Here is a 12,475-nt window from a genome sequence, read left to right on the forward strand (position 1 = left end):
AGTACAGCCGCTAAAACATGCCAGATGTTAGTCACCGCTCCACGCTTTATCACCATTTATTTGGCGTGGGGAATATTTTTAAAATTCTTCTTATTAATCACGTCCCAGCGATCGGTTTCGCTTCCCGTCTTTGCCGCCTCATCCTGGATTCTCGTCATAATTCTTGGCACGGGCGCCCGGAAAACCACTGTCCCAGTTTTTCATTAGTGTCAATCATGTTAGTAAGCGGCAGCGAGGAGACAAGGAGGAGGAGGAGGTGGAGCTGGCATCTGGATCTCACTTGAAGACATTTTGCCCCTCCTCATCAGAGTGAGTGACGGGTCTGAGACACGCTGATGTGCCGGTCAGCCACCGAGTCGGACAGGGAGGCCGGGCGCACACACATTTACACAGCTGTCTCGGGCAAATCAAATCCGCACTCGTTTATAAAGCTCAGTGTTTATCTAAATTGTAATGCGCTCCGCTATGGCCTCGGGAGACAGACAGACACACCGTGCATTGTCTGATAATCCGCTTGGTGTCTTGTTTGGCCTGCCATATCTCAGATAAGGCTACAAATCAGATGGGAGCTCCTCTACTACCAGTCAGTCTCAATTCATTACCAGTCAGACTGGGGAGGAAACACTGTCTGGATATAAATGTTGGGAACACAGGCACAGTAGTAGAGAGGTACAGCTTTTCAAACTTAAACATTCTGTTGTGTGCCCTGCAATAATGTTCAAATGTCTGATTTAGTGTGGTTGTAAAAGGACGTCAGATTTCAAAGTCTAGACAAAATGGATTGATATTATTTTCTGCCACAGTGTGCATTGAGCTTTATCCACTGTCTAGACTGGGAAAAATGAAAATTGATCTGGATGCATCATACGGCGAGCTGCAGATGAGAAAAGAGATGCTATTACAGCAGTTGCCACCTTTATGCTACAGGTCATCTGGACTGAGGTCACGTACGCCGACCAAGTCCCAGTGGTAGTAGATATAGTGAAAATACTATTATAATAAAGCAGTATAATAAAGCTGAAAAACCATAAACTCATATTTACTTTGTATTTTTCCTGGTCTGATTTTTTCTCCCTGTTTTGCTAAAGAAATAATGATCCATAAGCTTCATCCATTCACTTTCAGAGTGCGAGACGTGCTTCATTTGAATATCGGCATGCGGTTATTTTTGGAAACACGCACACCTTGTCGGCATCAGCTTCACTTTTTTACATGACCTTTTTAAAATCCTCCGGAAAATGCACATATTTAAAAATAAATTAAATCCGACTTAGTCGTAAAATAGGAAAATAAATGGGAAAGGTCAAGCGGAAATGTAGGTGTGACGCTTAGAGCAGCGACGACTCTTAAAGACCCTTAAAATATTTTCTAACTCCAAGCAAACATTTAATAACCGGCTGCTCGTGAAAAAGCTGGTGCTCACCACAGGCTGCTGCGTGATGTCACTGCAGCTACAGCGTTTTTCATCAGCTGTCAAAGGCAATCCACCTGATGTGACATCACTGACTGGGGCATGTTTGTGATTGTTTTCTAATTTGCTTTCAAACAGCGGCTTCTTGTTTTGTGGCACAAAGCAATTTCCCTTTAAGCTGTAAAGCAATTTCGCAAATTTCCCAGGGAATCCAACACAGCGGTACACAGTGTAAAATGCAGTGTCGCTGTCTGCTCCAGACACTGGATCCTGTCAGCGGTAGGCTTGTTTGTTTGTGTTGATTAAACTAATAAAGTTATCAAGTTTCACCTTTCATCAAGACAAATCGGATTATCAAGACGCGCGAGCGAACAGTTCCCGAGGCCCTGGTGTCGACCCTACCTGGCGCGGCGGCGCTGGCGGAGGGGCCGGCGGCGGGCGAGATGGGCCCCGAGCCAGAGCGGGACTGCTGGGACTGCGTGGAGCCCGCGGGCGAGCCCACGGGGGAGGGGGAGGGCCCGCTCCTCTGGCTGGGGAGGTGGGGGGAGGCGTGGGGGGAGAAGGGCGACTGGCCCTGGTTGCCGGGCCCTCCCTGCTCCCCGTGGCTGCTGCTGCTGCTGCTGCTGGACGAGCCGGCGGCGCCGGCGGCTGAGCCCAGGCCCACCTCTGTGCCGGTGGGGAGGTCGTCGATGGAGCCGGACAGATCCTGGAACAGAGGAGAAGGAAGGGAAGCGTTTGTGAAGATCAGCCAAGCGCTTGACGAGAGGCCACATGCAACAGGTGGCAAATAATAAGATCAAATGATCTTACTACTGTATAACATCAGAATATTAATCAGTATAGTATTACTGTAGTTGTTCCAGTGTGATTGACAGTGCTGTCACCTGCTGTAATGACTGAGATCGAGCCTCAGTGACAGAGGTTAGTGCACTAGAGGTTCCCCTGCAGAAGAAACCACCCGTGCCACAGTAAAGTAGCCGCTGCCGAGAAAATGAATTGTAATGGGCTTTCATTCGGACCAAGGGTGAGTTCATATTACACTCCTCATTCCCTGCGGTGAGCGGAGGACGGCGTGTTTGCGCGCGCGCTTGGCAGGTACTCCCCCGTCCGCATTGATTCCGGGGGAATCCCCCGCCGCCGCCGCTGCCAGGCGTCTGGCTGCACGAAAGTGGAGCGCGAGGCGGAAGATGGAAGTGAGACAGTAGTGGAACTAAAGAGAAGACCAGATGTGATGAAATGAGATGGCTGAACCCCCACCCCCCCACACACACACACCACCACCACCACCGATCACACACATTTGGATACACACAAACCTTCGCAGAGAATAACAGCTGTGTCCCAGCTGTAGCTGAATATGGGGGAAGTCAACTGTAAGTGACCCTGGATTTTCTGGCTGGTGCCTGCTTCAGGAGGAAGGGGAGGGGTTGCGGGTGGATGCCAGCTGATCCTACCTGCTATTCAGAGGGCCTGTTGACCTTCCTCTAATGTCCCACCTGAGTCCTGTTAAACCACTGCTTCCACCAGAGTCCGTTTAGTAGGAGCTTTATTAAAAACAGTCCAACTTTATCGTAGCGCCGTCACTCAGCCGCGGCGCAGGAATCGGCACAGATGAAGAACTCTGAGGACTCGTGAGTGTAACAAAAACGCTGCTAAATCCAAAAACAGACACACACAAACTCTGGAGGTCAGTGGAATGCTGCTCGTAAAGTGAGTCACACACAAGCGTAAGGTGCAACAACCCACTTGCATTTTGGCCACAGGCTGTTATGCGTAAACACTGAGCAGCAACCATATGAAAGCGGTCCTGTTTGGAATTTCCAATGTTAAAAATCGAGGATCGCGACTACACAATGTTGCTTTAAACCAATGTTATTCTGTTGTGTATCAACACCGGGCCGCGACAGGTGTCCCGCGTCTCCTCGCGTCCGTGCGCGGCTGCTTGTTTTGGTTAATGCGATATCGCCGGCGCCGCGCGAGGCTTGTTGTTTTCCACCCGTGCCGCTGCGAGTGCCCACCCGCTCAGCCAGCCCGCCAGTCTGTCGCCTGGCATCGCCCCCCCGCCCCTCCTGTTCCTCTCCGTCCCCGTCGCTGTGGTACCGCTCCGTGTCTCAACCACTCGCGTCAGCCCAGCGATGCGCCGCGCCGCCTCCGCCAATGGCAGCGGATGTTATTTTGGGGCGACTCGCTGCCCCCGGGGGTGCGTGCCATTTGACACGACGGCGTTACCGTGAGAGAGACGTAACCATGGCGATGGCTTTTCCAAAACAGAGAGCTAGCTGGATGTGCTGCTAGGTTGTTAACCCACAGGCTAATTGTGCGAATGGATGGGAATAATTGCATTTCACCTAATTGGGAGCTGTTGCCAGCTTTTCCAGTGGCAGTTTAGGGGTGGGAAAATGTGTACCAGTAATTCGTTTAGAGGCTGTTAGGCTCATTTGGATTACACACACACTTGAGCACAGCTGCGTGGCCCAAGACCAAAAAAGAAGCATCATGATAGAACATGAAAGGCTGGGGAAGCTTAACACCCGGAAACTATAAAACTGTCCGTTTTAAAAGACTGACAGTTGTAACGTACGGTTGCTAAAACACTACTGTAAGAACATCTGTAATGCATTTATCAACACCGATGCTCTTCCTCTACTTGGGCACTTAATCCTTCTCAGAGCACTGTGATACCTAGCGAACAGTTTTTAACACTGTGGTGTGTAAAGAATCGGAGCCAGGCGGCCCACTAACCAGCCAGACAGGCATGCGGTCGGAGGATCCAAACACCCAACAATCTGGGGCCCCAATCCAAAGTGGCCCAAATCCAATTTGTTTGGCTCGGGGCTGCAAATTGCTCTGTGCATTGAGTCTCCAAATAGCTGTCAACCACTCCCGCTCGGCGTCCTGTATCGCTTAATTCGCTCTTGGAGCATGTAATTGTCATAATAAGAAAAATATTGAGGTGATAATAACCAGTTACTTTGAGGAGCCCCCCATCCGCCTCGAGACACACACACACGCACGCACGCACGCACGCACGCACGCACGCACACACACACACACACACACACACACACACACACACACACACACACACACACACACACATATGGGCACATAGAAGTGCATAATGGGCTGAGACTGCCATCCACACATTTCACACAACATTGGAGAAGCAGTCGCTCGTGACCCTTAACCTCGCCGGTGTTGGCACCCGCCTGCACTCTTCCGTTTCTTCTGCCTGTGTGTGTGTGTGTGACAGGCGCACAGGCTGCTGGGCTGTCACAGCAAGACATGCTTGAGCACTGATGCGGCCAAGGGGACAGATGAAGCTACACACACACACTCGCCCTCCCATCACTCACTCATGCTGTTGACCTGCTCTCTCTCTCTCTCTGTCTGTCTCTCTCTCTCACTCACTCACACACACAGTGACAGGGTATAAGGCATCAGTTTGAAGCAGGAAGCTGTCACATCCAGCAGACTGTGAGCATTTTTCCCCTGACCATGGTGCTGATGTTGTCTCCTCTCACAGCACACTGGGAATTAATCAAAGCAGCTATGGTAGAAGGTACCAAGTGTGTGTGTGTGTGTGTGTGTGTGTGTGGGTGCAAAGCTTCTCCGTCTAGACAGGGAGGAGCCAATTCTGCAGCTTCCTACAGGAGAGCAATAGCAATTGGAGAAAGTAGCCTCATCTCTCTCGCTCCGACACGCACACGCACACACACACTCACTCATATCAAGCATCTATTTTTCTGCCTCTCTGTCTGTCCCTGACAGAAAAATTGCATGGCTGAGGGCTCAGCACCAGATGGCTAGCCTGCTAACTAGAGCCTGGAACACAAACACTAAGCAGTGTGAGCAGGCCCTGCTTTACAGCTTCACACCGCTCCAAACCAAAGCGTGGACTTTGCATTACAGAATCATTCCTTTAGACATGATTGGGATATAGGATGAGGTTTGCTGCCAGTATGTGCTATTGCATCCTCAATTGTATATACAGTATATATGGTAGGACATGGTTGACTGCTCTTGAATAGAGAGGGATACATTTCATGTGTGGTACCTCACAGTATTATGACACTGAAACACTGCTTCCATAACTGCAGCTCATCACGGAAAAGCTGTCATCAGTGTTAACAGGGACCGAAATGAAATATAAAGTCAGACTTACCCGCATGGCTGCAATCTACAAGAAATAACATCTGAATTTGATAAAAGAAGACAGTTTTTAGGTTGGAGCACAGCTTTCGACATCAGGCTTGTTGATTGGCGGCTGCATTCAGTACAGACCGCTGTGGTGTTATCCAAGGCCTCAGATCTGCTCCGTCTCCGTAGGAGGTTGGGATTTTAGCTGCTTCGCCTCTGGTGCAATCACACCCCCCTCTAACTCACTGCACACCATGCTAGGCACCAGACCCCACTCACGCACACGGCAGTAGGCCCAGTGGAGAGGGTCAGGCACCTGTCTGGACGGCCTGTAGTTACACACTGAGCAGCACTGGGCAGCACTGACACAACATACAGTATGTCGAGATGGTCGACATGTTAAAATGATCAAAAACAAGCGAGCAGTGCTGGATACTGGAATAAATAGGAAACTACTGTATCTCTCAAAGCTATTTTCCCAATCTGTTCAGTATTTATGCTTTACCAGTGTTTATATGTATCCATGTGGGACATGTGTTTACATCGGTCAGTATACACACAGTGATGATTGTGTAGTACAGTATCTACAGAAATAACACCTCAGTGGGCTCAGAGGCCAGTTTTACTCTCTGTTTTCCTTCTCTGGGTAAATATGATGATGTAAACTGTAATTAACTCCAATAGCTATCGTTTGTAGGCCTGGGGGACACGTCTGCCCATGGCTGCTCCGCACTCGTTTATCAGCACTGGCCGCTGTGTTTCCGAGCTGTATGGCGCACTGGAGACCGGGAGGAGATGCTATAACACTAGGACGTTTTTTTTATCTTTCCCCCAAACCGTCATTTGTGGCAACTTCCAAATAAAAAGCCATGCAAATGAATCCAAATGGACTTAAGGCAATGCCCCACGTAGAGCAGCAACTGTAAAATCCTTCCCCAAGTGAGAAGTAAATTAACACCCACACTATGATGTCTTACTCAGCTGCATTATCTGAAATCATGATCATTATAATTGGTGATGATGATGAGAAATAGTAAAACACGATGTTATGATATTAAAACATGAAGGAGCCACGATGTGGTGTGTCTTTCCCCGATAACGCTGGTGTCTGTGTGGGAACTAGAACGCGCGCCTGCCCAGAGACAAGGGCTCTTGAGCAGAGTCCCTGCCGCCTCCTGGGGGTCTCCGGGCAGAATCTTCGGCGCGAAGCAGAGAGGGCGAAAGGCTGAGAGACTCCAAACGCCGGCGAGGGTGCTCCTTGCAGGCCGAGCGGAGATGTTTGGCACGCCTCACGCTCGCCAAGCCCCATGTGGGCTTCGGGCTAGCGCCCAGCAGGCGCTCCAGCGAGCCTGCGTGCCAAGCCATGAAACTCGTCTCTCATTTAAGTCTGGCCAAAAGTGCCACAGGTGGCACACTATCTTCTTGTCCCAGCAACAACTCGGAGCCACAGTGTTCGATGTACAGTGGACGCCCAACAATGGCAGCAGCCGCTGGATTAGATTACATAATCATAGTTAAATCTCACTGTGGCCTAGTCATAAAATAACCCAGTTGGCCCGATGCGGTTTGTCTTCCAACCACAACAAAAAGTGCTTCTTGGCCTCCTGTTGCGTCACGCTGCCTCCCCGATCCCTCGCTGTGTGTGTCTTTGACGTCTCGATGCAACTAATCAAACAAATAGCGCAAAGGTGTCATCTTCTTGTTGTGCAGCGTTCGTCCACACGTAGCGTGAAGGATTAAGAGCCTGAGATTGGGGTCACACCCTGTCTTTACTGCCTAGTGTTGCTTTATGGATTATGAGGCTTTTACATTTTCCTGCGAGGGAGCGCAAAGCAAAAGCCCAGCATGCAGAGTGGCACAAAGATGTACATTTGAATAATTGATACAAATGTCACACTGTGAGTAGATTGCAAGGGACAAAACTGTATTAGTGAGAAAAATGCAGCTCATGATTGCCAATAAAGGATCTTGGTTATTTAAAAACACTCCACACTCTCTGGTGCTGAGGTACGAGCCTGTTGCTGTCTCTCGGTTTTTGTCACCAGGAACAGAAGCGGCTTAAGAACAACCTGTTCTTGAAGTTGTGCAGCAGTTTCTTTCTCCCTACACTTTCACAAAGCCCGGACAATCTCTTGATAATACCCCGATAAGGGGAAAGGAAAGCTGTGGGTGCGCTTGGGCCTCAGCACCGAGCTCGGCGCCGCCCTGCAGCCGGCGCTTGGGTCAGTCGAGCACCTGACTTCAGAATTCCAACGCTGTTGCTAAATCTGGTGATAATGCTAACAGCAACACCGCCGCATTAGCAATTACTGGTCTGGGTAAGATAGGCGGGCTCACTGGGCGATAACTGGCCCGGGTCTTAAGCCTCTCATAATGTAGAGATATGGGGTGGGCCACTTTGAAAGGGACATTTGAGGCCCTATTACCCCTAAGCTGTTAAAGACGCCCAAATCTGGTGCTGCATGTCTCCGAACCGGAGGGATTAGTGTTGAGTTTCACTCCGATTCCCCCTGATAATATGCCAAGCGGCGGCTGGAGCGGAGTACTTAGCAAGGAGCCCCTGTTCCCTTAATGCACCCCGCTGTTTTGTGCGCTAAAATCAAACCAGATCAAGCCTCCAAACGGCTCGATAACCGCGGAGGCCGCCTTTGTCTGGATAAGACGCCGCGTCGGGTCAGGTCACTGGGATCCCACGTGTTTAGACGCAGGAGAGTCCGCCCATTGTCTGAGCTGCTGCGTGTTTTGACACTCACTGCCTCATGGAGGTGGTTTTGAATGCTCGAGCCGACCACTCCCCACCTCCCCTCAGCCCATCACCCACAGCCACATACACACACGCAGGCAATCTGTTTGTTCTGCACGTATTAGTTCTGCTAATGTTTTTATTTATGGCATTCCAGCCTGACATCCTGCTGTCCACCCACCCCCTCCTCACCTCTACTTACCCAAGAGAGAGCCGGAAAAAACGCGGCATGACACAGAGTGCACCATTGTGTGTGTGTGTGTGTGTGTGTGTGTGTTAGGAAGAGATGGAAGGAGAGGAGCAAAGTAAAGAAATAAATAAAGGGCCCAAATTCCTCATTTCTAATTCAGCTGCTCGTTCAGCTTAACCTCTCTCTCCTCAGCAATTAAAGCGCACGCCACATCCTTCACGCTGCGTACAGCCGAGGCTAAATAATGCAGGGGGCATCCAGCACCCGCATCCTTTATCATCCCAAATGACAGCCATTTGCATATCTCCCCAGTCAATTAGAGCGCGGCGGAATAATCAGCCCATAATTGGGGGAGAGCGTCGGTAATCACCCGCCCTGGCACACCGACAAGGCCACTGGAGGAGCGGAGGGGGGACGGGGTTGTGTGCGGGGTTGGATGCGTGTGCGCGAGCGTGGCAGGGAGACGGTCCACCCGACTTCAAGCTAACGCGTCCAAACAACCAGCACAACTTCTCTCTGGTCGCCGCTAATTCGCTCCGTCCTCTCCTCTGTTTTTCACACGTGCCACGGTCTTCTGCCCATTTGCCTTTGAGACCAAAATTCCGACGTGTTGTCTTTTGTCAAAACGGGTCAGTGGGAGGACTTTAAACGAATAACAGGTTTTATCCCACGACGCCATTCATTCTCAAATGTTATCAAAAGTTAATTGCTTAGCATTTAAAAATCATGAATAATCACATCCTCTTCGGCGTGGCTGTTTCGTAAGCGAGACTCCAGGGTTCGAGATCACTGATGTCATTAATACATTTTATGTTCATGCAGCAGCGCTGGCTGCGGGTTTTAGAAAAGGTACCTGATTTTGGGCGCAGAGGCGTTCACGCCCAGTGCAACGCTGTAATTTGCCTCTCGAAAAATGCCAAAACACTGAAGCGAATTTCCACGTCGCCTGCCTGCGAGTAGTCTTTTAAATTCATACTACGGCCCTTTCATACGGCAACAAAGCCCCGACGTTAAGAACAGCCAAGAACAATGCGAGGGAGGCTGCGCTGAGACGCGGGGGGAAAATCCCCTGCTTGTCCCCTTCAGATGCACACAATCAAAGTGGTTCCAAGGGAAGTTTTCTGGGCAGCTTTGAAGTGCGGTTGCTGTGTAGCCTCTGTGTTTCCTGCTGAAAAGGGGAATGACCATTTTTAAGAAACATTTCCTCTAATACAGCGTAACCTCCCATTCCCCAAATGCTTTGGTGCCATCCTCTGAACATGACAAATAAAAAAGATGAGTGGAGTAGAACGAACAAGAAAAGGGAGAGTAAGAAAGTAATGGGTGCGGTGGAGGTGTGTGTGTGTGTGTGTGTGTGTGTGTGTGTGTGTGTGTGTGTGTGCTGGAACATCAGAGAAACCCAGACAAGGTTAGTTCCCATCTGCAGCTCCATCCTTTTGTGCTCCCCAGCTGCTTTCTTTTTCCCGCTCGCCTTTGTATTTACTCGACCCAGTCCAGTTTGGTGGTGTCTCAGGCTTGCTGTCGCTTTGGAGAGATAAAATGCGCGCCACTCACTCACTCACTTCTCCTTGATAGAAGTGGCACAAAAAATAAATAAATAAGAGAAAGGATGTTAGCGATTGGAAGGGGGGGGGGTGAAGCAAGGACAGAGGAAAGGATGGCGGTAATGATTTGTTTCGATTTAACCTCCGCATAGGACTTCAGTGTATTACAGGTGAGGGGCAGATCAGACTATCCCCAGGACAAAACGGGGTAAACACAATCAAAAAAACCTCGTTCAAAGGAGAAGACTAAAGAAAACACTTGAGTGTCAGGATCTTTAAACAGCCCTCGCTCTCTGCAGCGGGGGAATCATTGATTTCTCTTTACGCCTTTTTTAAAGGGGGTGTCTTTCTCTGTTTAATCACCCATTCCTCTACTCTAAGGGGATCTGTGGCATTTCCTGCCAGCCACGCCGACCCTATGCTACAGAGACTTATGCATCACTGTCACAATGACTCTGATCAAAAGACGGGAGGGAGAGGAAGGGAGGGGAGGCAAAAGGGGGAGGGGGTCTAGTTTGAGCAGTACGATGTTAAACTCTCACCCCCCGGACACGCTGCCTGTCAGTGCGTCCGCCTCGCTAATCCATCAGCCCCTTGCTTCTGATCAATACTGTGATTGGTGGAATTCCGAGAGATATCTGATTGTGATCGGTGTATCCTATGAATTACCACGCTGTAAAATGAAGGCCTGACTCTAAATCTGCCCTTCAGGCGGAGGATGCAGGAAATCTCCAAACCCCATCGCTGGTCATTACGGAACCTCTGTCTTCGCTGTTCCGCAATAGAATTAACTGGATTGGTTTTGTGCAATAACAAACCCTCTGCCTCACTAAATGTATTCTTATGTATGGGAATGTAATAGAGCCATAAACATCATTAGAAAAGTCATTAGATGATATGATTGCTCAGAATAAAGACAGCAAATTACAGAGACACTGACCCACAGGGGACTAATAAAGCCGTGATGACAGAGGCCACCCACTGCTTCACGTTAAATATCAAACACATTTACTTTACATACAGGAACACACACAGTATAGAACTACAGGAAGTAACACTAAACTAGCACCTGATGGAGCAAATGTAATAACGCTACACTTAATAATCATAAAAATAATGAAAATGCTCATTGCGTTTTGTTGTGCAACACGTTGATGTATGTGAGTTGCTTTGATGTGCTAATATTTTTAGTTCAGCAAAGTCACTTGAATTAAGGCAATAAAGCTTTTTGTAACTATCTGTGACATTTCATATGTCACATACATGTGTGACATTTCAAGTGAGAAGTAAATAAAAGTGTTTCATTTATGTCCTTTCTTGATTAAACTTCATGTAATATGACAAACAAGTAAGGACAAACAAGTAATTTATAGGATATGTTATCATTAAACACACACACACACACACACACACACACACACACACACACACACACACACACACACACACACACACACACACACACACACACACACACAGAAGGAGTCACACAGGGAGGCAGCCGCCCTCTCAGGACAGAGCCCAGCATCAACGTAAGCGGAGAGTTCAAACAAACTTTTTAGCGTTGGAAACAAATTGGGCTCACCATCAAAGAGACTTTTCAAAAAGCCATTTCTCTCTGCCAGTTCAAAGAGCCCTGCTTGGTAAACAGGCATGGAGAATTCACAGCGCAAGATATTGTAGGAGGTACAAACGGCTGGAGCTTCACCACAACAAAGGCAGCGGAGAAGGAGTGGAGGGGTGTAATTCATCACACGCGCAACAAAAGCAAGTGTGACTGACTGTCCATGACCAAAATAAAAAACTAAAGTAAAAAAAAAAACTTCTCCCTAATTGGAGAAGCTGTTGTTTTCCCCCATTTCAAGCCCACTTGGTGTTTTGTTTTTTTCTCCATGCTCAGCCTGCCCTTGACCTCTCCTCCTCCGTCCCAATATTCCTCATTCCTCCTCTTCCCCCCTCCCTCCCCATGTGTCTTCATTACAGCAATTCACCGTGAGTTATTCCGGCCTCCGACTCAAATTAGAAGACGGTCAGAGCTGCAGGAAGAGAGAGACGGAACTGAACTGAAGGGAAGGGAGGCTGAAGGAACGGGCAGCAGCAGGTGGAGCGGTGGGGAGGCTGCAGGGAGATGAACCTCTGGGTCCTCCACGGGTTGTGAGGGTTCTCACCACACAGACAGACAGGCAGACAGAGGCCTCGCTCCATCCACCTCAGGCAAAATCTCATTTGTCGAGGATTCGGCGCGGGACCGGGGGACGGCGAGGCAGAGAGATCCAAGGCGAGCGGCGGCGGCGGCGGACCTCAGCCCGGCCCCGTGTGGAAGCGTCATTAGCTATGCACAAGACAAAGTGCTGACACCAAGTCACACAGTGTGCTGAGCAGGGGCTTGTGGGTAGGCAGGAGGACTCATTCCCTCTGTCCCTCCACCTGTCTATCGACATCTCTGG

General features: G+C 49.4%; 1 protein-coding gene across 9 annotated transcripts in view; it reads right to left on the reverse strand.

The window, feature by feature from the left end:
* The window catches only part of LOC114848041 (AT-rich interactive domain-containing protein 1B-like), a 160,137-nt gene that overhangs the window by 36,701 nt on the left and 110,961 nt on the right, over positions 1-12,475 (reverse strand). For all 9 annotated transcript variants that reach the window (XM_041069177.2, XM_041069176.2, XM_041069178.2 and 6 more), the window contains one exon: positions 1,814-2,117. In XM_041069177.2, coding sequence (XP_040925111.1) covers positions 1,814-2,117 — 304 coding nt within the window. The remainder of the gene's footprint in view (positions 1-1,813; positions 2,118-12,475) is intronic.

The sequence above is a fragment of the Betta splendens genome, chromosome 22, assembly GCF_900634795.4.
Source record: "Betta splendens chromosome 22, fBetSpl5.4, whole genome shotgun sequence".
Classification (NCBI taxonomy): domain Eukaryota; kingdom Metazoa; phylum Chordata; class Actinopteri; order Anabantiformes; family Osphronemidae; genus Betta; species Betta splendens.